Below are 26,778 nucleotides of genomic sequence, written 5' to 3'. Positions count from 1 at the left end.
TTATGTGTTTTTTAACGACAATCTGTAGAGTTTTTAACCAATTTAAATGCACTAAATCAGGGGTCTCCAAAGGACTTTGTAAAGATGTAATATGTAATGTAAATATTATATTATTTTAAGTTTTTTTTAAATCAAATTGTGTTTATTAACTTTATTAGACTTTATTAGACTTTATTATCAAGCTTTAATAATACGAAGCTGTACAAGTCTCGTAAGTATTTTGTTATAAAAACGAGACTTAAAGGTTCAATCAATCAGTTAAAGGTAACGTCAAATGGTCCTCAACATAGTTACTTTCCATCATCTGTAACTGGCATGTTTAATTTAAAAAGCATAAATTTAACCCTTAAGGGTTGGTACCGTCGTACAGTCGTCAACTCGAGCGACTCTATAACATGCCCGTCATGGGTTCAAGCCTAGAATGGGGACCATCCCCTCGTAGCAAGGATTAACTATATCTCCGACTGTATTGTGTGTGTGTGTGGTAATGAATTAAGTCTTGAAAGTCTGTATAGGCTGCTTAGGGACGCTACGCCAAATAGAAGAAATTGTTAAAACCTTACTTCGCTTTCCTTTCCATGCACTGAGAACGATGCATTTTTTTTACGATTTAGCCCGATACCGATACATCGATAGACTGCGTTCTCAAGATGTGATAATAACCCCCCCGCACCTTAATTAGGCCGGTTTATCGATTAACGCGTCTAGAGCGCCGCCACACTGCCTGCTGCATTCGTGTTGCGCCTTCCGTTCCGCGCGGGTGTTAACCTTGAACGCGAATCAAATCGTGCACACATTGTTTAAGTGTGTTAATCATTTTACAAAATATAACAAAAAAAAACTCCCAGCTCAACCCTATTTTACGACCATTCAAATTTTTATAATGCACGCTTTCACTATCTGCCGATCGGACCATACCGAGAGCCGTTCAAAGTGCATTCTCGATATTGTGTTGCGAACACGTGTTAATTACACGCGGCGCAAAGCGCAAAACCCATCAGATCCGAGATTAGGAAGACACAGCAAAGGCAAAAACCTGCTCAAACACTCCGGCGGTTCTAGGTCCTTTCGCCCTAGAATTAACAGAAAAGAGGAAAAAACACACACACGATCTCCTATGACCCTTAGTGCTGAGAGTGACTAACCCTACTTGCACTTGTAAACTACTCAACTCCTTAACCTCATTCTCTCTCTCTCTCTGGTGTGTGCATATCGTTGGGAACTGCTCTTTTGCGCGCACAACCGACCGTTGCACCGATTAGCGTGATTATAAGGTGGCGGCGTACTCCACAAAACACGCCCCCCACCAGCGTGGGACAGCGTGCGAAACTGGACTTCTCTCGCTACTTCCGCAATGTTGGCCCTGTGACCCGAGTCACGTCGGCCGCGAATCAGGAATCAGGAATACCGACCAGGTAGCATTAGGTGGTACACACGCGATCGTTCAGTACCGTCGCGCACGTCCAACGCAACGGATTAGAACGGCACACCGGAGGGCTTAAGATGTTGCTCGCGGTGCTAGTGTGCGTTCTCGGGAGCTGCATTGCCATCCTGCTGGTGCGCGACTACCGGTCCAAGCAGACGGATGGCTATCGAGCGGCCCTGCGCTACCCGGGCGGAACGATCGTCCCGGTGTTTGGCAGTTTGTTTGAGCTGCTGTTTAAAAATCCCGGTAAGTGTACGTGAAGTCCCTCGCCGGTTAAGCATTCGCATACGATCGGTTCCCGCCCCTTTCCAGTGCAAACGTTCGCGTACGCCCGCGCGAATGCCACCCGCTACGGGGCCTCCTACCGGCAGTGGATCGATGGCAGCGTGATACTGAACGTGACGCGCGTACAGGAAGCGGAAAAGATCCTCTCCAGTACGCAGCACACGCGCAAAAGCATCCTGTACCGGTTTCTGCATCCGCTCATGGGCGACGGGTTGCTGTGCAGCAAGGGCGCCAAGTGGCAGCAGCGACGGCGCATCCTAACGCCTGCCTTCCATTTCAACATTCTGCCCAAGTTTCTGACCATCTTCCAGGAGGAAAGTGAGCAGCTAGTGCGCCGGTTGGACCGGCTGGCCGACGGAGTGCAGGACGTTGTACTGCAGCCGATTGTGACGAGCTTTGCGCTGCACACGATTTGTGGTAAAAAAGAACCGGGCGATATTGGCGAGATAAAAATCTCTGATTAATCAGTTAATATCCTTCAAAACACAACAGAAACGGCGATGGGTGTGAAGCTGGACGCTTACCGTGAGGCTGATGAGTACAAGCAGAAGGTGTACGAGGTGGGAGAAATGTTGGTCCACCGCACGATGTCACCCTGGCTGTACAGTGACCGTGTCTACCGGTTGCTAGGCTACGATGGACCGCTGGCAAAATCACTCAAACCGATACATCACTTCACACGCAGCATCATCCGACAGCGGAAAGAAACCTTTCAGGCGGCCCAGCTTACTGCTGACTCCACCACAGAGGAAAACATGTAACAGAGTATCCCATGGCAACACACGATGCCGGTCTATCGCCTACTAAAACTGTTTGGTTTCTCCCTCCTGCAGGTACTTTGGCAGTAAGCAGCGGTACGCCATGCTGGACACACTGCTTGCCGCCGAAGCGAAGCAGCAGATCGACGAGGAAGGCATCCGGGAAGAGGTGGACACGTTCATGTTCGAGGGCCACGACACAACGGCGGCCGCGATCATGTTCACGCTCATTCTGCTCGCAATCGAACAGGACGTCCAGGAACGTTGCTACGGGGAGCTCCAGGAAGTGTTGGATCGCTCGTCCAGTGATCCCCGCTCGGTCCAGGATTACCAGAACCTGCCCTATTTGGATCGGGTAATCAAGGAATCGCTACGCCTATACCCGCCAGTTGCCTTCATCTCACGAACCACCTCCGGAGAGCTCGTTGTGGGTAAGAATAACTGGGTTGGAAACTGGGCTGGGAATTCGAAATGGACGTAGATCTAGTGTAGTGCATTGTGAATCTTTCGTGAAGATTCATTTGGTTTTTCAAATATTTATGAATCACTAAATATTCATGAATCTCCAAAAATATGTGTAACGCTAAGTACTTGTAAACCTCAAGAGATCGCACCTCCATCACACGTGTAAATGTGATCTTCGGAAGGCTGTTCGTGTGATCTTCAGAGACTCATCACCGAATGAGAGATTTAAGCTTAAGCGATTCTTGAATCATTGAAGAATTGTGAATCTTACTATTTGAGGTTTTAGATTCATTCCCCTTGAATTCCCGTTTGAAGATTCATTAAGCTTCAAGAATCTGAATCGCTAAATAGCTCCCTTTCCTTTATCTCTTCTTCTCACCTTGCCACAGATGGTACAACCTTTCCGCACAACACCATGTCACACATCCACATCTACGATCTGCACCGTGATCCCGTCCAATTCCCCGACCCGGAACGCTTCGATCCGGACCGGTTTCTACCGGAGGTGGCGGAGAAACGTAACCCATATGCCTACGTCCCCTTCAGTGCTGGACCCAGGAACTGTATCGGCCAGAAGTTCGCTCAGCTGGAGATGAAAACGGTTCTGGTAGCGGTACTGGAACGCTTCCGACTCAAACCAGTGACGCGCCGGGAAGAGATCGTCTTTATGGCCGATCTTGTGCTGCGCGCTAAAACTCCACTGAAGGTGCGACTGGAACGGCGATAGAGAAGGGCCTATGGATTGGGATTGCTATCTTAAGTGGTTATGGAAAAGTGGTGATAATGGGCTATGGATTCCCTCCTTTAAGAAAATTACGCCGGCTTAGCTTCCTATTTACATCGAGAGCGCCTGTACTCCATGACCTACCGCTACCAAGTTTACAAACACGCGGCGCACTCCATCCGACAACAGCGGTTCTTATCGGTTCTAGAGCAAGACAATTCCCCACAAACAGCACAATCACAAGTTCAGTCCCTCACAGTTGTTGGTGAGTAGGCGGGAGAATGTAATGCGTCTTCGATGGGTTTTGCAATTCAGTTACAACCATGGCATCCGATTGGAACGTAGTAGTGCAGTCGCCGTTAGTGATTTCTACCCTTTCCATCCTTTTGCTTCTTCTCCTGTGGTTCGTTTGGGATGTGTTCGACAAGCGTGGTCCAACGTACACTGCCCTCCGGCAATTTGCCGGACCACCCGTATGGCCACTGATCGGTACGATGTATCACACGCGCAGGCTGGATGCGGCCAAAGCGTTCGATGCGTTCCGTCGCTGGACCTCCCAATACGGTGGATCGTACAAGCTGTGGCTTAATCGGTACCTCTTCATACTGAACATAACGCGCTGCACAGAGGCGGAACCATTTCTGAGTGGATCTCGCAACACGGAAAAGAGCCTGCTGTATCGGTTTATGTATCCGTTCATCGGTGTCGGGCTGCTGAACAGTGCCGGTGCAAAGTGGCTCCAGCGAAGGCGCATCCTAACGCCCACCTTTCACTTCAACATCCTGAACGGCTTTCATCGAACGTTCTGTGAGGAGAGCGAAAAGCTTGCGGCCAAGATCGACTCCAAGTGGGATGGGTGTGAGGGGGCAGCTGTTGAGATCGAGCTACAGTCGGCAATGTCCCAGCTAACGCTCAACACTATTTGTGGTGCGTATGGATAGATAGTGCACTGTGATCCCTTTGTGATCTTCCAATCTGACCTGAAGGATCGTTCTCGTTTTCTTTGATCAACCCAAGAAACCTCCATGGGAGTGAAGCTGGACGCGCTGGATGGTGCAAAAGAGTATCGGGAAGGCATCTACCGGGTGGGCGAGATGTTGCTGAATCGTGCCGTCCGTCCCTGGCTGTACGTGGACTGGATCTACTGGCTTTTGGGGTACTCGCGGCAACTTCAACGTTTGCTGAAACCGCTTCATCTCTTCACCGCTAGCATCATCGCTCAGCGCCGGGACCTTTTCGCCCAGGGTAAACTAAACGATCTTAGCTCGTCTCAAGACGAAGATCATTCGCTCTACAGTACCACCCCAGGCGGTAAGAAACGATACGCCATGCTCGACACACTCCTTACAGCGGAAATGCAAGGCCAGATCGAACCGGACGGTATCCGCGAGGAGGTGGACACATTCACGTTCGAAGGTCACGACACAACCGGCTCAGCGCTCGTCTTCATCCTGCTTACCCTGTCCTGGGAGCTAGAAATTCAAACCCGTCTACACCAAGAGCTCTCTCAACTTGCCACCCAAAACGATCTCACCGATGGACATCTCTCGCCGAACGATTTAAACTCAGCCAAATTCTTCGATCGTGTCATCAAGGAATGTCTTCGGCTGTGGCCACCGGTTGCATTCATCTCACGTAGCGTTACCGAAGAGATCCACCTGCCGGACGGGCGGATCATACCGCAAGGATGCATTGCGAATCTGCACATCTTCGATCTGCACCGTGATCCGGCCCAATTTCCCGACCCGGAACGGTTCGATCCGGACCGGTTTCTGCCGGAATGTGTGTCCCAAAGAAGCCCGTACGCGTACATTCCCTTCAGTGCGGGTCCACGGAACTGCATCGGCCAGAAGTACGCACTGCTGGAGGTGAAAACAGCTGTCGCCTATCTGGTGCTGCGCTATCGCATCCTACCCGCCACGAAGCGCGAGGAAATACGTTTCATCGCGGATCTTGTGCTGCGATCGGCGACGCCACTCAAGGTTCGCTTTGAACGAAGACAGAATGCGTAAGGAATATTGCACTCTTGCCATCGATCGATAGAGTTATCTCGTCGCAAGTCGTTTGTTTACGTCCTGCTAGAGTGGGCTGTAGTAGCCCTCCACTATCAGCTGTACAACGCCGTGGGTACGAACGATCGTGATTGGCTTGAGCAGAGTTGCCTTGATTATCAGTCGCGTTGACAAACATTGAGTACGGCGTCTAGTAAAGCTACAATTCAATACTTAATTTGAACGAAAAATAAACAATAAAAGCAATCAACCACCATCCACCAACCTTTTGCTCTCAGTGCCAGGTGATACTCACACACTTCCAGGCAGGATCTTTCCCTCTTCCAGAGCTTCTACAGGGTTATCATGGCACGAGGAGAGTTCGCCGAAATCGCCACTCAGCCTTAATCATAGTCCTCCCCCCATTTGGGGTCAGCCTATTCAGTCCAATTTTGCACTCGTCATGCTCGCGTATCAACCGCTCACAACCGAACGCCAAAGTCCACCAGGCGATCCACCACTCTGCAGTTCAACTTCACACTCCACAAGAGATGGACATCCTTACCGTGGTGCTGCTGCTGGTGGCGTTTCTGCTCATCCTATACGAGCTGCGTGTTCAACTGTCCACTCACTACCGTGCTGGGAAGAGATTCCCCGGCCCTCGGGCCTTGCCACTCCTCGGCAATGCGCACAATCTCCTGTTCAACGATCAACGCCGCACCTTTCAGCTGCCGCGTGGATGGGCCGCCACGTACGGTGACACCTATCGCATACTTGTGCGCGGGATCTTAAATCTTAACGCCTTCCAGGCGAAAGACGTCGAACCGCTACTGTCGAGTCCGAAACTGATCGAGAAGAGTATGATATACTCCTTGCTGCACCGGTTCCTGGGCATCGGGTTGCTGAACAGTACCGGGTCGAAGTGGCAGCACCGTCGGCGCATTCTGACCCCGGCCTTTCACTTCAACATTCTGCCCAGCTTTCTGCTCACCTTCCAGGAGGAGTGCCGACGGTTGGTGGCGCAGATTGGACAGTACGCTGATAAAGGTGCACCGGTGGCGTTGCAGCCACTTGCGACCAAGTTTACGCTGAACACTATCTGTGGTAAGACACAAGAGGCATGTGGAGTCCGTTTCAAGTTCGGTCTAGGTATCATCCTTTCCATGTTTTGCTCTAGAAACGGCCATGGGAATTAAGCTCGACTCGATGACGATGGCGAACGAGTATCGTAGCAAAATCGAAGCCATCGGTACGATGCTGCTCCAGCGGCTGATGAATCCGTGGCTGTTTGAGGACTTCACCTACAAGCTGTCGGGACTGCAGGGCCGGTTCGAGAAGCTGCTCCAACCGGTGCACGCGTTCACCCGTTCGATCATCCAGCAGAGACGCGAGCTTTTCCATCAGAATGTACGCAACATTGGGGATTTTTCGGAGGAAAACATGTACGCCAACTACGCGCTAGTGATAAATTGATCTTCAGTGGCTGAAAAAGCTTCTCAATGTGCATATTTTTTGTAGATATACGAACCTGAAGCAACGGTACGCCATGCTGGACACACTGCTGGCCGCCGAAGCGAAGGAACAGATCGACGAGGACGGCATCCGCGAAGAGGTGGACACGTTTACGTTCGAGGGACACGACACGACGTCCGCTGCCGTCATCTTCACCCTGCTACTGCTTGCCCACAGTCCCGACGTGCAGCAGCGGCTGTACGAGGAGCTGCAGGAGGTCGCACAGTCCCGCACCGACGCGGACGATGAGTTCACCCAGCGCGATTACACCGAGCTCCGGTACATGGATATGGTGTTGAAGGAGTCGCTCCGGCTGTACCCACCCGTACCGTTCATTTCGCGCAACATCTCCGAGGACACAATGTTCGGCGATCGGTTGGTGCCGAAGGATACACTCTTCAACGTGCACATCTTCGATCTGCACCGCGATCCGGCCGTATTTCCCGACCCGGAGCGGTTCGATCCGGATCGCTTTCTGCCGGAATGTGTGGCCGAACGGAGCCCGTACGCGTACGTGCCGTTCAGTGCGGGACCGAGGAACTGTATCGGGCAACGGTTCGCTATACTGGAGCTGAAAACGGTCCTCGCGGCGATACTGATGCATTTTCGCATTCTGCCCGTTACGAAGCGCGAGGAGTTGGTGTTCGTAGCGGACCTGATTCTGCGTACGAAGGATCCGATTATGGTTAGATTCGAACGGCGCTAAAACTAGGGCACTACTGTAAATAAGAGAATAAGCCGATCGTCCTTCGATGTAGCGTAATTATATTCCTGTTTGTATAGCATTAGATCTTCTACACACTTATCAAATAAAGAAGTAGTCTGCAAGGACAAATCATGTCGTTATGTCTTCTCCCACATTCTTCAGTCAAGTTATGGTTGTAGTTTAATGATGCGATTGAATGCCCTGACCCATCTGTTGCTGCTGCAGTTGTTGCTGTAACGCAACGTTTTGATTACCCACAACGCCTACAACCTGCTGGGGCTGTTGTGGCCCCGCCGCCGTACCTGGTGCTGCCTGTCCCGATGCAACGACTCCCTGCGTTGCGCCGGGTGCACCAGCAGCTACACCGCCCGGGGGAGGACCAACCCCAGGTCCAGCTCCTGCCACTCCCTGCCCGGTGGCCGTTGCAGCACCGCCAGCACCACCACCAGCAGCAGCAGCAGCATTCTGATCGACGCCAATCTCCTCCACATTCAGGCGCGTTATAAACCGCAGCCGCATCTGTAGCGCCGGTCGCAGCCGGCGAATGATCGCTTCCAGCTCCGTCTTCATCGTATCGCCCACGAACATGTACTTGATGTGATATAGCAAATCGCAAATCGGATCCATGTAGCGCAGCGGCTGTGCCGGCTGCGCCTTGTCCACCTGTTCCAGCAGCTCGTACAGCATGAGCGTGATGTCCGCCACTGCGCGGGCCCGCTCGATGCTTAGCCGGTGCAGGAACGGCCCGACCACGTGGCAAAGGTAGATCAGCTGATACTCGGTGTGTACCAGTGGCTTCAACTTTTCCTTGATTGAGCTGCAACAAAAAAAGGGAGAAGAATAGAAAGAAAGGACACATGAAAAACTACGACACGCGTTTGACGACGACAACTGTGCCGCAACGTACTCGGTAATCGTTGCCAGCTGCCCTATTCCAAAGTGGTGGAATATGCTGTGCACGATCGCCAGCACCGTCACGTAGCTCCGGTCGAGCATTGCCTCCTTCACGATCTTAAAGTTGAACATATCGAACGGGCTCTGCCGGTAGGTCCATTCCTTCATCGCCTTCGAGCCGAGCGCTTCCTGCATCCGCTCGTAGATTACGCTCCAGTACGCCTCGGGCAGGGCGGCCATTATCAGCCCAATCGTGTTGGCCCAGTTGTGTATCACACCGTTCGGCACGACCGGGTAGCCCTTGACCAGCACGTCGATGATGCTGTTGGCGACCACGCTCGGCCCAACCGGCAGCCCGAGCAGCTCGACGCACGTCACGTACAGCGCGTGGGCCGGCGGGTTCGGGAACTCGTTGAACCGCCAGTCGGTGCCTGCAAATATATTCTTCCCATCCATAGCTGTTGCGAGGGGGGAAAGGATGTAATGGTTAAGGAAAACGTAGCGTAGGAGGGGGAAAACTCAAATTTTATAATGATTTTCTCTATTGAAAAGGATGCTGTCTTGCATGCGACGGACAAGATTGATGTAATAGCTCAACTCCGGCACCCAGTTCACGTTGTCCGACTCTTTCGTCATCATGTACGCCTGGTAGGCTTCAGTAAGGGCCCAATTCTCCGGTCGTACGTCTTTCAGCGATCCAACAACTGTGCCAACCTGAAACCACAAACAAACATCAACGATTGGGAACATCTACATGATCTTTTCTGCGCATTAAACTGCTACCTACCAAACGCTTCTTCAACTGTGGCCGATCGCGCAGCTTACGCTCGTAATAGTGCAGCGTGTTGTACAGGTAGGTAATGGGACGATCGTGAAACTTGTACAGCGACCCCAAATGGTCCAGTATAACGTCGAGCGTTTTGCTCAGCTGCGTCGGCACCTCCAGGTACCGGTGCACGATAATATCCAGCACCGGCAGGAACCGCAAACACACATTGCCAAAGTACACCGGCAGCGACGGATGCGAGACGGACTCGTCCGGGGCAAACTTTTCCGGGAACTTCTGGTGAAACGCCAGATGCCGCTCGTGCCAGTTGTTCTGCTTCCAGTGTTCCGGCGAGTTGATCGTAATGAACTCCTGCACCCGATTCCGGAACTCGGTCGTTTTCAGCAGCAGCAGCTGTATGATGTAGAAGCTTACCTGCGCCTCGTTGCCATCGAGCGTGCGCAGTATCAGGCACAGCACCAACCGATCGATCGTAATGATGTTGTACTTCCAGATCATGTCGTTGATCGTGTCGACACACTTGTTCACGTGCGCACCACCACCCGAGTTGGCCACCTCAAACAGCAGATAGTCGCACATCTTGCGCAAATGCGTCGAAAGCGCACGCGCTCCGATGCGTTCGAGAATTCTGTTTAAAAAAAAGGACACAAATTGCAAATTAAAAAATACCCTTGAATAAGAATCAAAATTCGGTCCCACTCACTTGTACGCCACCGGACTGATGCCATCCGTTTCGATGATCATCTTGAACACGAGGCACAGGAACAGCGGCGGATTGACCGTCATGCCGAAGTGCGCAATGATGTCATTTTCGTTCGTCATCGACGCCCAGTTGCGGTACTCTTCGTCGACCGTTTTCTTCAGCAGCTGCTTGCTTTCCTTCGGTATGTTGTGCTGCATGAAGAACTCGTTCAGCACGGGCGGGAAGCAGTACAGCGTGTGCTGGGGCCAGGCGTGCGGCGTATTGACCATAATGTTTTGCAGCAGATCCTTACACCAGGCGCTGGACTGTGGATCGTTCCCCGTGCCGGTAATGTGCATCGAGCGGGCAAGCGTGAGGATAAGCGCACGGTTCAGCTCTTCACTTTCGCCCGACACAATGTTGCCCGGTGGTTTCGGTTCGCTGACGTAGCGGGAAAGCTGCGCCTGCACCTCCACCGAACCGAGCCCGATGATCAGGCGGAGCGCGGTGGATTCAACGCTGAAATTGAAAGCGGGAACAATATTATGTTTCTCTTTGCTGCTACAGAACTGCGCTGCAAAACCTACCATGAGTGTAGCTGCATCTGATTCGTGTGCGGCACGGAGGCGAGCGAGTGAAGGTGGGTCAGCAGCTGCACGCGATAGTGCGAATGGATGTGGTGCATCCGGTAGGAGAACATCTCCAGCAGCGTGTACAGTATGCCCCACGCTTGCGATTTAAATACCTGCGGCAGCAGCTGCCCCAGAAAACCCTTTATCCCCAGCGACTCGATCTCGGTGTACACGAGCAGGCGCGAGTACGTTTCCACCAGTGCCGGCGCCATGTTGTTCCCGTTCGGGATGGAGCTTTTGTTCTGCGCCTGCTTGATCATGTGCATCACGATGCTGTGTATGAGCGACATCTTGCTGTGGATCGTCAGGCTGTCCAGGACGCGCATCGACAGCGGTGCCGTCGGCAGCGGCTGACCACCGCCTACCATGTTCGCCTGCGGGTTTTTGCTATTCCCCAGTATCGTATCGATCAGCGCCTGCATGGGGCGGGAAAAGTAGTCCGTCTGCGTGGAGTACGCATTGCACAGCAGCGCGAACCGATACTCGGACCCCATAAACAGGGTCGGATTGTTGCTCGGCATGGCCAGATGCTGCAGGTACTCAAAGTGTAGGCGCAGCGCAATCGGCACCGGTCGATTGATGTTGTAGTTTTCCGTTTGGGCACGCTTCATCAAATGAATCCAGATGCAGGTCGGTGCCATCTGGTGGGTGCAGTTGGGATTGTTATTGTCCGGCACTGGCAGCGGTTCCTTCTCCGGGTACAGTATATCGTACAGCTTCAGTATCGGTAGAAAGTTCAGTATCGAGTGCTTCTGTATACTGCCCGAGATGTACTGCAGAAACACCCACATCAAGTGGTCCCGCCCACGGCGCAGATTCCGCACCGCCAGCTTCTCGTGCAGCGTGTTCACAATGTTCTGAAACGTTGCAAACTGAAACAGCACGAAGTAAATCAGCTGCGAGCTCAGGTGCAGCCAAATCCACTGCGTGTGGCTCTGGTCGCCCTCGTGCTCATTCATCCCCGTTCCGCCGGCCGCACCCTGACCGCCCTGTGCTGCCTCCTTCTCCGAGCACTCCATCGCGTTCAGCACCAGCCACACGAGCTGCTCCTCGAGGGCGGCACACTTTTGCTTCTGCTGCTTCTGGAAGTTCAGCATCGAGCAGACCATGTCGCGCGAGTACGGCTGCTGCAGCACGAACCGCAGCAGGCGGGCCTGCGGCTGCAACAGCTCCTCGTCGTACGGCAGGTTGCCGCGCAGCGACAGCTTCAGCGTGTCCGGATCGAGCTTCCACGGGATGATGAGATTGTCCGCGTACGACGAATGCTCCACGATCGGCAGCATCGCCGAGTGGCCGATGATCGACAGCATCTGCGCGACCGACACAAACTCCTCGATAAAGTTCGCGGTCAGGTTCGAGACGCGCCAGTGCATGTTTTGGTAGTCCGTCTTCTTGATCTCGTTGATGATGAAGTACGCCGGCAGCAGGCACGCGTTCCGGTTGAAGATGTGCTCGATCAGCTCGACCAGCTCGAGCAGCTGGGGCAGTATGTTAACGCTCACGCTCGCCGGGAACGATAGCGCCTTCTCCTTGCAGCACTTCATGATTTCTCGCACGCCCTTGTAGTCCACGCCACCAATCACCTTCCTGATGAGGCGGAACGCCTCGATCCAGAAGCACGGATTCTTGTACACCAGCTTTTCCGAGCACATCAGCTGATCGCACAGCAGCTTGGCCGGTATGATGTTCAGCGCCACCATCCGGTTCATCACCTGCAGATAGTTGTGCACCCGGTTCTGGTGGTTGACGCTCGCCACGTACCCCAGATAGTTCCGGATCGCTGCCTCCTTCGACTCGGGCGCCATCGCACCGAACAGCGTGCCGATCTTCTTGTACCCCTCCTCGGTCTTTTTGCGCTGCTCCTCCTCATCGAAGTTGGGGACAATGTTTTTATCCTCCTGCAATGTAAATGTGTATGTGTTATGGACAAGAAACTCTTTGCGCGTCTGCATCCTACACCGGACCGAAGTAAACAGGCGGTGGCGGTGAAGCGGCACTCTTACGACCGCACTTACCACGACTTCCTCGAACAGCTTTACAATCCTTAAATCAGCAGACATTCTGAGGCTGTTTTACAACTTTCACATACTATTTCATACAGAATTCGTCAATTTTCACGCACAATTTGCAGCAAAGCGGCAAAACGCACCGCCATCGGACGATGTAAACAAACCTAGCGGTGGGCGGAGCTAGTGATGGGCAGATGGTTGAGATTGATTCCGGAGCAGAACGAAACTGTTCCAGGAATGGAATGACTCCCATCCAATGAAATGGAACGGACGTTCCGAAAAGACCGTTTGAATCGTAAATTTGATCTTTCTTTCGTATCTGATATTTGGCCACTAATATCCTGATAATCGATGTCAACAAAAGACGCACTCTCGATAAATTTTTATTTAAAAAATAATTAAATTTAAATGGTCAAAATGGTGGTTTTATAATTTTGTAATTTTTAATTCCACAACAATATCTAAAGTAAGTAAGTTCTACATCCAAATCCCCTTCAGAACCTCATCCTCTTCCATTAACAAAAAAAAACAATCAGCTCTAAACCCCACAACAATAACAAAACACATTAGCAAACGGATCTTCGAATTCAAATCCCCCAATTCAAAGAGGCGACAAGATAAACCGGGCAAAAAGAATCTACGAAATAGGTCACGTTGTAGGTCAATGCCTTGTGCTTTGACCATCATCACCATCGCGGTTTCCTCCTTCATGTCTCGTCGCCCATAAAGCGAAAGACAGAGAGAAAGAGAGAGAGAGAGAGAGAGAGAGAGAGAGAGAGAGAGAGAGAGAGAGAAAACCCCATCATCTGACCATTCTGAAGATAACTCACGGGGCAGTACATTTGCATCGTGTTTGTTAACCCTTCCATAAATAAACATACGGAACGGTGTTGCTCAATCTAATCACGTTTCGAACAATCCTGTGCACAAAACAGTGCAAAAACCATGTCCGCGGCAAGCGATCATGTTGAGATTGTGCGTTCTTGCGCTTCATCCTGCAAGAACGCAAACACTTGTCGTGCGCGCCGCCGCCGATCTCTGGGCGCTCGTCAACCAGCGCCGCTCGAGACTGCCTAATGAGCGACGAGCGAGCAAGAGCACTGGATGGCGCCTCGGTCCAGCCAAGATGGCTGGCGGTGAAATTGATGGCCGATCCTGCACGGAGGGGTCAGACACAATGGAGTGTGGACCGGTGCCGATTTGCGAAGTGCCATTGGCTATATGATTGTCACAGGTAGTTTTTATGGTCGCAGTTAAAAATGGCTGTTAGATGTAACGTTTCGTCGTGTGTTTCATGCATTTAAGTTTTGATCCGTATTAAAAAATACGACTTTTAGAATACCTTTTGAATCAATTATATTTCCTTTAAATAGAACAACATTACATTTGCTCCATCATGTTTAGAATCGATGGTAATAAGTAAACTTTTCCACTTGATGATCGTGATGATCGCAACATATTACATACAGAGACGATAAAAGAACGTCATCATATTCACGGCAACATGTATGTCGTTTGTGAGTGTATGTGTGCGCGTGTGTATGTGTGTTCCTTGGTTTAAGAAAAGATCCTCCGGCCCCCGGGATACACCCCAACCGACAAAACCACGAGAAGCCGTTTTTGAAAGTGTGTTCGAGAACGTGACGTGAAATGAAGATGATGATCGGATGACGATGATGATGGTGTCCGATGAGGGGGCGCGCTTGGGAAAAAGAGACGCATTCGATTGCGATTGCGTCCGAGCTCGTCCCAAGCATTAGGATCACGGGCCGCACACGGGCCAAACTGAGCCGCGGAGAGTGAGGAGAATTCGAGAAATGACGAAAGCAAAGCACACAGACCAGAGAAGTGACATCCAGACCGCTAGTGTCTCGAAAGTCAAAGCGACCGTGCTGCGGGCTGAGCAGCAAGAGCAAGAAACCATCAGCTAAAGCACACTCAACATCAGCAGCAGCAACACAGCCCAAAGGTACATCCAAAGTCAGATAAAATGTCCGCTTTTTTAGAAAAGAGCAAGGAGGAAAGAGCAAGGAGAAGAGAGAGAAAAAGAGAGAGATACAGAGAGAGATAGAGAAGAGGAAAAAAGCACTATCGAAGGAATGGAATAAATAACCTGTTTTTCTACCTGCCAGTGTTGTTTGTGATATGTGTGTTGTAGCTGCCGTGATTTTAGTACCGATCCCAAACCGAAGCGAACACTTATGCACATAGGCGCACACACACACACACATACACGTACTTCTATCTATATCTTTAGCTTTAGTGACTATGTCTATTTGAATAAAAATTAATTAAAAAGTAATTTTATTAGAAAAATCCAGTTGCAACATCGATGCTAGAACTTTGTAACTTCTCAATGCAAACACACCTTGGGTGCAATCAACATTTCTCTTGCAACGAGCTCAGATGCTGTCTCGCACGTAGGGAGAAGGGTGTAGGAAATACATGCAATACAGCAAACGGGGAACGAGACCAGCATAGTAATGCGTTAGTAAAAGAGCACCATCGACAACCTAAGGGACGGAGAAAGAGAGAGAGAGAGAAGGAAATCCCCTTAATCACAAGTCGCACCTGTGTGCTGGGAAGAAGAATGGTGTTTAGAAGCGAAGAAAAAACAGCACACACACACACGCGCACACAAACAGCAAGAAGTCCTACAGTTCAAAGGGCTTTCCTTCTCTCAGCCTACCTTTCGTGCATTTAGTCTGTGCACCAAACACACTCACTCAGAGGAGCACGAAGAAGAACAAAAAAAAGGGTGTAAACCCTCTCACATGTACACTCCTACAATAAACAATACACAGCAACAACTACAACCACCAACGAGAAAAAAACCAAGCAAGCGCTCACATGCGCAACGCCACATGCAACAGGTTCACCTCTCGCGCCACCCCACATTTGCACCTACCTGTATTGTTTGTGTGAGGTCTCTGATAAGTTTGGCGATAGGCCTCCTCCTCCTCCTTCTCCTCCTCTCCGCAGCGCAGCGCCCAAACCCAACCAAACGCGAGCAAAAGCGGCGGGAGCGGGTTCGAACGGACCCAGCGCGGCACAGTGCGGTCACTCGTGTTGCCGGAGTCGCCGCAGCTCGTCCGAACGGTCATTACGGTGCGGTGTAGCGTTGTGTTTCGAGTTTCGTTTGCGCTTCAAAAGCCTCGCAACAAAAACCAGCAATTAGTTTTTTTTTTTTTGGTGATCAACAATGGTGACAGATCATTCGAACGACGATCGGCATTAGCAAAAATAGGCAAATAAATGAAGAAAGAAGGTTCGTTAATCGTCCGTTTGGCCCTTTTAGTCGGAGTTGATCATATCGTACGCAGCAGTTTGTTGTGCAGCAGAAAAGTGCTACAGCAAGAACCGTAAAGAGAGAGAGAGAGAGAGAGAGAGAGAGAGAGACAGTGTGTGTGAGTCCATCGAGTGAGTTCCTGTTGGGGGGGGGGGGGGAGCGGGCTGCTTGCTGGATGCTGTGGAGTCGCTCGATCTTTCTCACCCTCGGCCCAGCTCGGCCCAGCTCGATCCGCCTCATTCGTGTCCGTGTGCTCGGGGCAGTGCAAAGTGGTGTACGTTTCTGCTGCTACTGCTGCTGAGTAAGAATCGTGCCCGTTTCTCCTCCTCCTCGCTTACATTTTGTCGATGGGTGGAAGGAAAAAGTGTTTGTTTGGCGTTAAGGTAGTGTTTATAATTTATCATAAAAACCAAAAAACATCACTGCGAGCGCACAGTGTGACGAAATCCAAATCCAACCAGCGAGGTAGAAAGAGGTTGAAAAGTGAACCAACGAAGCAAAGAAAAAAAAACCAAACAAACACACAACAACCACCACGTCAACAAGTCAGTCAAAAAGTCGTCGAAACGCACTTAAAAAGAGTGACAGCAAAATCTCGGCAAACCCAAAACCTGAGCACTGGGGTTGAATTGAGCAGAGAGAGAGAGAGAGAGAGAGAGTGCCACCTCAGAAAACATTAATAGAAGAACAGGAAAGCAAGAGCCTGTGAAGTGTATAAAAGAGAGCAAAAAAGAGAAAGAGAGAGAGCGCAAGCAGACATATGTGAGAGAATGCTCAAGTGTTGAAGTGCTGAACCGGGGCAGGCAAAGGTGCGTAAGTCCGCTCAGCCAGCGGGGTGAAAAAAAAGGGACGCAGCATAAGGGAGAAACCCCCGAAAAAGGGCCATTTAGGCAGGTTTGAGGGGGTGGGTGGGTGGGTGAGTTGCGGAAGCACAAAACCTGTGTGTGGGCATGGTTGAGGTTCTGTCTGAGGTGGTTTCACCCGTAGACGACACACAATTGAGCTGCGCGAGTCCGTGGCGGCGGATGGTAATGTTTCGGAGTCCGGAGTCTAGGAAAGAAAGGGGATTCCCCCCCCCCCACCCCCACCAGAAGGTTCAGAGGTCAGAGGTCACACGAAAATCTGCGCGGTTGCAGGGTTTGCGCCTTTTAAGCAGTGCGCGGATGGAACACGGTGTGTGTGTGTGTGTGTGTGTGTGTGTGTGTGTGTGTGTGTGTGTGTGTGTGTGTGTGTTTGTGTACGTTAAAGGTGGCCAGAAATATAACGCATTAAACGAGTGCGGGCGACAGTCTCAGATGGATGCACGGCCATCGCCACCGCCGCCAAATCACCCTTCCTTTCAAGAAAGATCGAACTTAACACCCCCCCCCCCCCCCCCCCCCCCAAACGCCTTTTGTCCGCCCTCTGTTGCGCGTCATCGATCGGCAAGTGTGTGCGAGTGTGAGAACGAGAAAAAGCATAAACGTGTGGTTGGCAGCAGCAACTTCGTGACCTGTTGTTGTTGCTGTTGCTGTTGTTGGCGACTGCGCATGTGTGCATGTAGGAAACGAAGGAAAGATACACAAACCCACGAACGAGAGCCGCAAGATATCGTCAGAAAATCTTATGCTCCGTTCATGTTGCGCTGTTTTGCGTGGCCCCGCTAAGAACAAGTGTGTGTGTGTGTGTGTGTGTTGGAATGAGCGTACGTTTGAGTGTGTGTGTGTGCTTGATCACAGTTTGATTTGAGAGTGATTAAATCAGAAAAAAGCCCAAAAGAGCACGATCTAAGCGCACGATCGGGTGTTCGAAAAAGAAAAACAATGTCGCAAGAGTGTGTGTGTGTGTGTGTGAGAGAGAGAGAGCAGACATTGCAGCATAGAATGATCGGGAGCGACTCGAGTTGATTTGCCATTAATCATGTCACCCTTGCTCCCTTTTCCGAACCCCACCCATGCAACCCACAACTGTTTGGGTGTGATCTTCCCGCTTTACATGGGCTGCCTCCCTGGTGATCAACGTCACAGCGCCTGCGAATGACGTTTACACATCCAACTGCACCGTGCAGGCGGTGGAAGAAGAAACAGAGAGAAGAGAGAGAGAGAGAGCGAGCGAAAAAAGTGTATGAGAGAGCGATCAAAAGAGCAGGAGAAGTAAAAAAAGATCCCCTCGAACGCGCGCGCGTATGTGTGCGTTTGGGGTTGCTGAATTAGCAAATAAGCATTGGTGATGCGTGCAAACAACCCCCCTCGGGAGGGGGTAGTGAATGGGCCACCCATACACTTTAGCTGACTTTTTTTGTTAAATTACTTCTTTTGTTGTTGTTGTTGTTGACGGAGACGCAAATCTATCACACCTCACCCCCCCCCCCCCCCCTCCCTCCCCCTCCCAATTGTTGTTGCCCATTAAAGCTGGGTTGCACAAAAAGGGGGTTGGTTGATCGATCGCGCATCGATGGCGAACACACAAACACACCCACACAACAAGCACTTGTGTGTGTATGGGTGTGTGATGGTTAGTACAATCGTACTTAAAGCCACCCCCATCTCCCTCTCTCTCTCTCGTTTTACCCCTTTTCCAACCTCGTTTTAAACGGTAGTTCAATACTTCCCAACCCAAACCCTTGCTCTTATTGCAAGTGCACGCATTTTCGCGAGCCAGCACACACACACAGACGCGCGGGAGCGCACACACACACACACCCCATGTTGGCGTCTTGTCTCTCACACACTCTGGTTTTGGCTTCTTTTTTCTTCTTTTACGTGATCCAACGGGGCGCAAATGCGACTACGTAGACAGCAACAGACGGACAGCAGAAGTACGCACTGTGCTGGCCACTCTTGCTTGCTCTCTAAGCTGTACGTAGTAGTAGATTCCCACCCCTTCGATCGCTCTCTCTCTATCTCTCTATGCTGTTCGCTTCGCTGTACTAGTGGTAGTAGTAGGCGCTGATTTCCCGCTTGCAAACAGCAGCAAAGACGCACTCCGCCGACCAACCCCACGAGAGCGCGAGAGAGCATGTATGTGAATGTGTGTGTGCGTGAGAGAGAGAGAGAGAGAGAGAGAGAGAGCAAGCGAGTGAGAGCGTAATTCCAACACGCAGATTGAGCAGTTCTGTTGAGACGGGGGGGAGGCGACACACAGCACCAACAGGCAGCGTTATTCGTTCGCGGGTACGCAGCCAGAGCAGAGCGTCGTCGTGTGTGTCGATCTCGAGATCCGCTCCGGCTCGCCTTTTTTTATTTTGCTTTGGACGGCAAAAGAAGGGATTTTTGTTTCGCTTCTTCAGTTTTGTGAGTTCGAGTTTTCGGATTCAGGAACATTGCGTTGCGTTGAATGAAAAGTGTATTTAAAAGGTGATTAACTTTTGAGTGTGTTTTTTTATAAGTGTGGTGTTCCATTCTGGTCTAATCGCAGTGCTGGTGTCTTGGACGATTAATATTTCGTGATATTGTGTATTACACTCGTACGAACAGCTCCCGTCTGGTTTTGTGCCGAAAAGTGAAACAATTTCGTTTGTTTGCGTTAGCGTTACAAGCAAAACATTTTAAATAATCATAGCAAAAGTTAAAAAAAACAACACATATTAAATATAGGATAGTAAGAAGATCCAACGTGTCTTGCCAAGTGCTTCCATAGTAAAGAAAATTATTCTCTCTCTCTCCCCCCCAATTTGAAATAGCAGATCCCGACCAGCACGACGAGCCGTGTGTGCTGTGCAGTGGTGATTGTGATTTAGGTGTGAATTTGTGTGTGCAAATGGTGATTAAAGAAGAAGAAGAAGAAAAAAGAATGCTATGCAGCCGAATGTGTCTGTGAATGTGTGCATCCAGTGTCTGTGTAGTCGGTGCAGAAATTGAAGTAAAAAAAGTAATAATATTGAAAACAAGCAGTAACGAAAACAAAAAAAACGGTGCAACAAAATATCAGCCTAAAGGGCGCTGCGAAAACTTGTTCCTGCTAAACCGTTGCGCTGCCAATCCAAGCAGCCACCGTCCAGCTCTAGCAGTAGTGCTGCCCAGGCAGCAGCATCCAGCACAACACTGCTCACCAGAGTGCGAGTGCTCCCTCGTTTCCCAACGGCACCGAAAGGCGCGCCTGTGTGAAAGATTCTAACGAAGCAAGCCGCGCGCTCGCTCTCTCGCTGCCCGATCTCGGGACAGAGCATCCCCCCCAACATACACATACACACACACACACCAAGGTCCACACACCGGGGCCTCAAGTGAAAAACCTGAATTCCCGCACCAAACCAAACGTCTCGGCGCACTGTTGGGTCGGGACGCCTAAAAGGGTTGGGCTTGGTTTGCTGTATTGTTTCCTCCTTCTTCGGCGGATAGCAAAGTGGTCGTGTGAGTGCGTGCGTGCTTTTGTGTTGTGTTAATTTGGTGCGTGCGTGCAAAATGGCATTCAACGGTGGGGCAGCCGGCAGCGGCAATGGCAGTGCAGCGGCAGCAGCCGCAGCCGCCGCCGTTGCAGCGGTGGCCGCCGACGAGAACGAGTCGACCGGCGCGAACAAGAAGAAGAACCTGATCATACTGGTCGACAAGGATTCGAACGACAAGCTGAACGAGCTGTTCGACAAGGCGCTCAGCAACAAGGTGCCGCTCCAGATACCGTACCGCATGCGCAAGCTGCCCGAATCCTTCTTCATGCCGCCGTCGTCCGGCTCGAAGTCGCCGTCCGTGTCGCACTCGCGGGAAAACTCGGCCGACTCGGCGTTCGGCTCCGGCACGACCATCCTCGGCGGGGTGGCGGGCGTGGCGGCGACCGGCCCGAACGGGCTGCCGATTCATCACAGCCGCGCGCACAGCAGCCCCGCCTCGCTCGGCAAAATCCCGGTCGGGATGGGCGGGCTGGGCGGGGGTGCGGTGGCAGCGGCGGCCGCTGCCGCCGCTGCTGCCGCTGCCGCCGGTGGCAATGGTGCCGGTGGTGGCGGTAGTGGCGGCGGTGGTGGTGGTGGTGGTGGCGGGACTGGTGGAACGGGGGCGGCCGGTGCGGCCAGCAAATCGGCCGCAGCACAGGCGGCGGCGGCGGCCGCGGCCGCCCAGAACGATGCGACCAGCCTGGGGGCGGCCGTGCTGCAGCAGGCGGCCCTGTCCAAGGCGGCGATACAGCATCTGCACAGCCGGGGCCGCTCGTACGACGTGTCGAACCTGCACGCGAACTTTGGCGAGCTGCCGCCGGGCTGGGAGCAGGCGAAAACACAGGACGGACGCATCTACTACATCAAGTAAGTAAACGGGCGGTGGCAGGGTGTATGGCTTCCCGCGTGAGACTGTTCTCCAGGTGGGATGGGTGGGGTCAACAGGGGGTTGGAGGGGGGAGAGGGGGAACCAGGGGCAGCTACCGACCCGAAGACAGTTGGGTGGCTTCGTTGAAGGTCGCACTCGGTGGTCTTCACTTTGGCAGCGTCAGCTGCAGCAAAACCCACCCTTTGTTCCCAAGGTCTCTCTCTCATAAGCTCTCTTTAATCATGGGATCAAGTTTAGTGGGATCAGTGACAGGAACAAACAGCTTGACACTTCGCCTACCTCAAGAAGTGCAACTAATTCCGCACCCTTCAGCACCAATCATCGATTGCTGGCCCCTCTTTTACTGCAATGAAAACAACTACCCCAACCATGGTGTTGCCGTCTTGGAGCACTCAAAAAGCTATAAAAAGATGAGATAAACATCCATAAAGAACTCTGTCTCGACTTGCTGCTAGTTATTAATTTAATATACCTACCCCCCCCCCCCCCCCCCCCCCCTGTTTAATGACACACCATAAACTGGTTCGATTCACGTGCAGCACCACCACCCAGTGTGGGTCCTCGAAACTACGACTCCTCACTGCAACTCTCCCAAAAACTGTCAAGTATCGCAGCTTTGCACCATCTCGCGCACCAAGTGCGCTGGCCTGGGTACTTCGCTTCGAAGGGCGGCACAATTTGGCTCTTTGTTTACAACCCCCTGTTCCGTTGTACCGTGTACGATTGCGGCAAGTCACGCCGTCACGCAAAAAGGGCGGCGCAAAAACAAAACGGAGTAAAAAGAGCAGACGCTAAAACCGAACGCGCAACCGCACCGGAAAACCCATAATTTGGCACGCTTGGACACATGCACCGATGTGCACATATGTGCACAAGTGTTTTCACACGTCTTGCGACGACGGGTACCCTGAGCATCGAACGGAGCAAATCGAACGGAACATACACACAGACAGCTCTCTGTTTGTTTGTTCGAATCATGTGAAGACTTCGTTTTGGTTGCTTCATTCCGGGCAAGCATAATTAAACCATTCACCAAGGCAGAACTAAGGCAGAACCGCCAACGAGCGCGACGACTTGTACCGAGTGGGGATGGGACCAGTTTGAAGGTTAAACGGGGGTTCTTTTGCCGTGAAACAATAGTTTTTTTGTCAAGACACTTTCCCACATTTTGGGAAGTTGTCCAGGTTCAAATTCCAGAACATAGGAGTGAAGAAGAATGAGTGCACTCACACCTGTGCAATCTTGCTGCTTTCCAAACCCCCCATCACGATCATTCACGTGTCTGATAGTGTGCGGGAGATTGTGTGGATGACGGCGTTGCTCAAGCCTCACGTGTTGGGCAACGTTGGGCACTCTGGGTGGAGCGAACAGAGCACTCCACAGGATAGACGCGCGTCAAGAGCGTACCCGAGGGTTGTGCACGATGGATGCACGTGTCTCGGTATCCGACACTCTGCGTCGTCTGTGTGTGTGTTCAAGCAGATGATCAAGATGGGTTATTTCGAACCGCACACTCGGCTGGCCGTTGACCGTTTCTTATCGTTTTTTTTTCAAGAGCCGCAGATCATCAAGAAGATTCGATCGTGTGCCCTCTTCAGATGGTCTATCGGATAAGCCGCATTGAATTGGATTGATAAAGGGTTTCACCTGGTCATAGTTCACGCTCCAGCGAGGGTTGGGCATGAGTTTGATTAACATTGAGATTGATAGTGCAAAGGGAGGTCCCACACTGTCTGCGGGCTAACCCTTCGTAACGACCGTCTTTTGAAGCAACGAACAGTATGCTCCACACACTGGAGGAAGGAAAAGGGTTCGCACCAGTCGTACTGCCTTCTCAATACATTCTCCCCTATTTTCCATTCTCTTCCTACGTACGCGTACGCTCTAATAAAGTTTAATTGGCCTAGGAACACCTCCGTATGCACGTATGCAAAACAGATTGTTGGTTATTACCAGCTCACCCCGGCCCGATCGACATTCAGAACACATAGGAAGTTCTACTTCTTACACAGCATGCAAATGTGTGTGTGTGTGTGTGTGTGTGTGTGTGTGTGTGTGTCCATCTCAATGTCTCTCACTTCTATCTCCTGTTCGCTCCGGTCGTGTTATCCGGTTTGTCCTCGCTTGGAAGCGCCTAACGCTCCCTAACGGTACCCGGGGCCCCGGGTCTGCTGCTAATAATCATAATTGAAAAATATTAACTCTCCCGCTGCTGCTGCAACCGCTCACACATACACACACTGCTGCTACCCCGTTAACGGTGGGCTGGGTGGGATGGGCTATCGCGATCGTTTTGACATGGGCGCTATTTACAAGAGCACGCAAGAGCCTACCTTCCACACTATCAAGCTCTCGGTCCGTTTGATCGTGGCAGTGACCTCACGTTGACGGAAATAGAAGATGCTGTAACGCACCATGCCACCCCATGCCTCTTTCTTCCAATCGATGGTCCAGTTTTCCCCCCCTTGTTATTTTGATCAGAAGAATTGTGTGTTTGTGTTTTTTTGTTTTGATTGGAAGTGGACCCTGTGTCTTACACGGGGACCTCCGATAGAGGGTCTTTCCCCGTTGATTTGCTGATAGGGTCAGTGTGCCTGGAACTTCTAGGGTGTGTGTTAGGGAGTAATATCTCACAGACACACACACGAAACGAAACAAAAAACTACAACAACTTACTGTCATCATCACCGACCTGATAAGATAAGATTTGCTTACTTTTCGGCGGTCTTCACTCAAGGTGACGCGATACTTTTGATAATGGCTTGTGGGTTGTGGTGTCGGCCAAGCAAGGAAAAACAATCAAACGAGACCACAACCTGGAACGAGCGCTTTTTTTTGTTTGTTTAATCGAGAGGTCATCGAAATGGGATCATCACCTTGGAGTGTGTTTCGTTTGATGTTCGAGGGATTTCGGAGGGAAGCCGAAAACCAGGCCAATTATTTTTAATTAAACGCTCCAAGCGCTCCTCGCGGTCATCACACTTCATTAGGCTGCTCCAGGGGGCGCTCATTAACCTCTGCCGCTGCTGGGGCCTTTCTGTGCCGCAATGGGGAAGCCTGCGCTTTTTGCGCTTCTGGACGGGGTAAATATTTGTCTCCTTTTCTGCTTTCCACCGCCGCCACAGATGAGATGCAGAAAGTGTGCATTAGTTTGAGCCGTTTTATGTAAATATGTATCCTGCATGGTCAGAGCTCCAGACCAGCATCTCGCAGCTCGGACACAGGAATTGATAATTAACACCAACCAAACACACACACACACACACACACACACACACACACACACACACACACACACACACCGCAAGTACCGGTGCGTCAAGTGGCTTTGCCGCTTACTGCACACTAAGAACTATTTACCTTTCCGCAGCCGGGGATCTAAAACGAGCTCGTCCTGAGCAGTTCTCGGAAAGCGTTCTCGGGTCCGTCCGTCAGCTGGAATGTGAAGATCGTCGGTTACCTGGCGGGGCGTTATTGGTGTGGTGTGGCCACCAGAGCAAGAGCAAGAGAGTCGTCCAGACAAGAGAGTCTTTCGTGCACTGGAAACTGGCAGGCCCTGCAGGTACACACAGCCACTGCCAGCCGCAGTTTCCCTTCCCCCAAAGCAGCCACAGTTCTTAAGCGCAATGAATCAGCAAAACGATTATTACTGTGTCCCCCCCCCCCTCCCCCCCTGTTTGCGCGCTCTCCGTTTACGCCCAGGGACGTAAAGCACAGCAGGCACATGTGAAATTCTGGCCCCGGGTTCGGTGCGCGTAACCGGATACGGCAGGAATGTACCGTGAAATGATGGGCCCTATGGGAAACACAAAACTCATGCCATGGAGCAGGCGGCAAAGAAGGAGCCTGCGAAGAAGCTTCCACAACTCTTCTGCTGCCACAAATCGCAATCGTTTCAGCCAGAGTACTTGCCAGTCCAAAGACCTTTTTTTGTGCCGTTTTGTGTGCAAGACCATTCAAGCCGATGGTTTGATGCTTCATTTTGAGCTCTTTACTGTCTTGGGCGTCAGCTAGGTCTTGGAATCGGCTAGTGTACATGCGGGGTGTGTTAGCCTTATCTCATTGATCGATTGATCGTTTGTTAGGGTGGTGGAACACCACCTGACACACACACACACACGCAAGTGCGTCATCCAGATTTGGAGGTGAATTATGTGAAGGTTTGTTTTTTGTTATTCAATTTCCAAAAACCTGAACCTTCCTCGGGATCTCAGGCTAATTGCGATCGAGCTCGATCGACAAATGCAACCATCTGTCTTAAACGCCTATTGTAAGGTGTTTGCTTTTTCGGTTTGTCTTTTCGGGTTTCGGGAGCACTCTACCGTGAGTCATAACGATTGTTTACCGTGGGGCCGGACGGCGCGTTAATCACATTCGGCCTGCTTCAATTCCCACGGCACACAGCGTGCCGATCGTAAATTAGTGTTTGCCTAGAACGGACCGCGCGTAAAGACGTCACTTCCAACCATTTTTTTTCGGTACAATTATTCCATAAATTCGTTCCGATTCAATCCATTTTACGGCTTGGTGCGCTTGGCTGTAGTGTGTTAGTGGGCTGTGGGGTAGTGTGACAGCTTGCTTCTTGGAAAACGGATCGAAGATCTCTGGGGATGCGAGAGAGGGAGAAGGGAGGGTTTATAAATCCATCATACGCAATAACAAGACTAGTGACGTGACGGATGGATCGTCATCCGAGTCAAAATAGCTGCAAATGAGAAAAGTTGGGTGCCCAGTTCAGCCAAAAAGGATAATAAAGGAAACAAGCTTAAGCATGTTTTGCATTCCGCTCCATTCTCCCCAGGGTTGAAGTATGCCAGGAATTTGGACAATTTGGACACCACTTTGGTGCCACGCTGTTGAGCGGAACCTACTTTTTGTGTGTTGGCGTTTTTTTATTATTATTCGCGAAAATATTATCTTGTCGCTCGGGTTTCCCCTGCTTCCACCGGAATTGGCATGCGGCGGGGAGGAAAATGAGCGACCATTTTATTGCCTGTTCACATGGGTGTGAGTAAGTGTTGTTTTCCACTACTCACCCAGAGATTGTTTTTTCCCCGAAACTCTTCAAATGCGTTGTTTTCCGGCACGATGGTTTATTAGCACTCGTTTGGCTACATTTTATTTTTTACTTTTCTGAGTGTGAAAACGAAGAAGTACCAATCGGAGGACAAACAAGCTCCGGCAGGTAGGCGCCTTTGAAATATTTCCATCAGTCGTTTGGATCCTTTTCCTAGAATTTTCGCTGCGGGTCTATTTTCATGATAGGCAAGAAAAACAAAATCGTTCTCAGTTCCCCCCCCCCCCCCCCCGTAGCCACGCGAGGGAAAAGGAAGTAAAAAACAGCAAACAAATTTGAATCGCCCTCTTACTGAGGTTTGCCAATT

General features: G+C 51.2%; 4 protein-coding genes across 17 annotated transcripts in view; 3 read left to right on the top strand and 1 right to left on the bottom strand.

The window, feature by feature from the left end:
- Positions 1 to 1,203: 1,203 nt before the first annotated feature.
- On the top strand, positions 1,204 to 5,670 carry LOC1276721 (uncharacterized). Its single transcript, XM_316099.5, has 7 exons — positions 1,204 to 1,672; positions 1,739 to 2,128; positions 2,204 to 2,468; positions 2,545 to 2,900; positions 3,324 to 3,654; positions 3,948 to 4,585; positions 4,676 to 5,670. Exons 1-7 carry the CDS (start codon positions 1,504 to 1,506, stop codon positions 5,668 to 5,670), a joined length of 3,144 nt encoding a protein of 1,047 aa, XP_316099.5. The 5' UTR covers positions 1,204 to 1,503.
- Positions 5,660 to 7,996, top strand: LOC1276718 (probable cytochrome P450 4ac1). Its single transcript, XM_316096.5, has 3 exons — positions 5,660 to 6,753; positions 6,827 to 7,091; positions 7,168 to 7,996. The coding sequence occupies exons 1-3, from the start codon at positions 6,201 to 6,203 to the stop codon at positions 7,865 to 7,867; spliced, it is 1,518 nt and encodes a 505-aa protein (XP_316096.4). The 5' UTR covers positions 5,660 to 6,200; the 3' UTR covers positions 7,868 to 7,996.
- LOC1276717 (mediator of RNA polymerase II transcription subunit 23) lies at positions 7,910 to 13,057 on the bottom strand. Of its 2 annotated transcripts, XM_316095.5 has the most exons (7): positions 12,878 to 13,056; positions 10,818 to 12,760; positions 10,252 to 10,749; positions 9,549 to 10,176; positions 9,319 to 9,475; positions 8,775 to 9,219; positions 7,910 to 8,684 (listed from the first exon to the last, which is right to left on the bottom strand). In XM_316095.5, the coding sequence occupies exons 1-7, from the start codon at positions 12,920 to 12,922 to the stop codon at positions 8,048 to 8,050; spliced, it is 4,353 nt and encodes a 1,450-aa protein (XP_316095.4). In that variant the 5' UTR covers positions 12,923 to 13,056; the 3' UTR covers positions 7,910 to 8,047. The 2 variants fall into 2 exon arrangements, with proteins under 2 accessions (XP_316095.4, XP_061498507.1); XM_061642523.1 differs by having other exon boundaries at positions 7,910 to 9,219; positions 12,878 to 13,057.
- A 2,877-nt stretch (positions 13,058 to 15,934) lies between these two features.
- LOC3290092 (transcriptional coactivator yorkie) overlaps positions 15,935 to 26,778 on the top strand; it is a 40,657-nt gene continuing 29,813 nt past the window's right edge. Inside the window, exons 1-2 of one of the 13 annotated variants that reach the window (XM_061641310.1) lie at positions 15,935 to 16,139; positions 19,825 to 21,372. In XM_061641310.1, the coding sequence (XP_061497294.1) occupies positions 20,543 to 21,372 (830 nt within the window). In that variant the 5' untranslated portion in view covers positions 15,935 to 16,139; positions 19,825 to 20,542. Of the gene's footprint in view, positions 16,970 to 17,231; positions 17,334 to 19,286; positions 19,496 to 19,821; positions 21,373 to 26,778 lie in introns of those variants that run through there. The other 12 variants (XM_061641318.1, XM_061641315.1, XM_061641311.1 and 9 more) reach the window with 12 other exon arrangements.

This window comes from Anopheles gambiae, chromosome 2 (genome assembly GCF_943734735.2).
Source record: "Anopheles gambiae chromosome 2, idAnoGambNW_F1_1, whole genome shotgun sequence".
Classification (NCBI taxonomy): Eukaryota; Metazoa; Arthropoda; class Insecta; order Diptera; family Culicidae; genus Anopheles; species Anopheles gambiae.
Note: the sequence above shows the minus strand (reverse complement) of the source record. Positions and strands in the feature narration are given on the sequence as shown.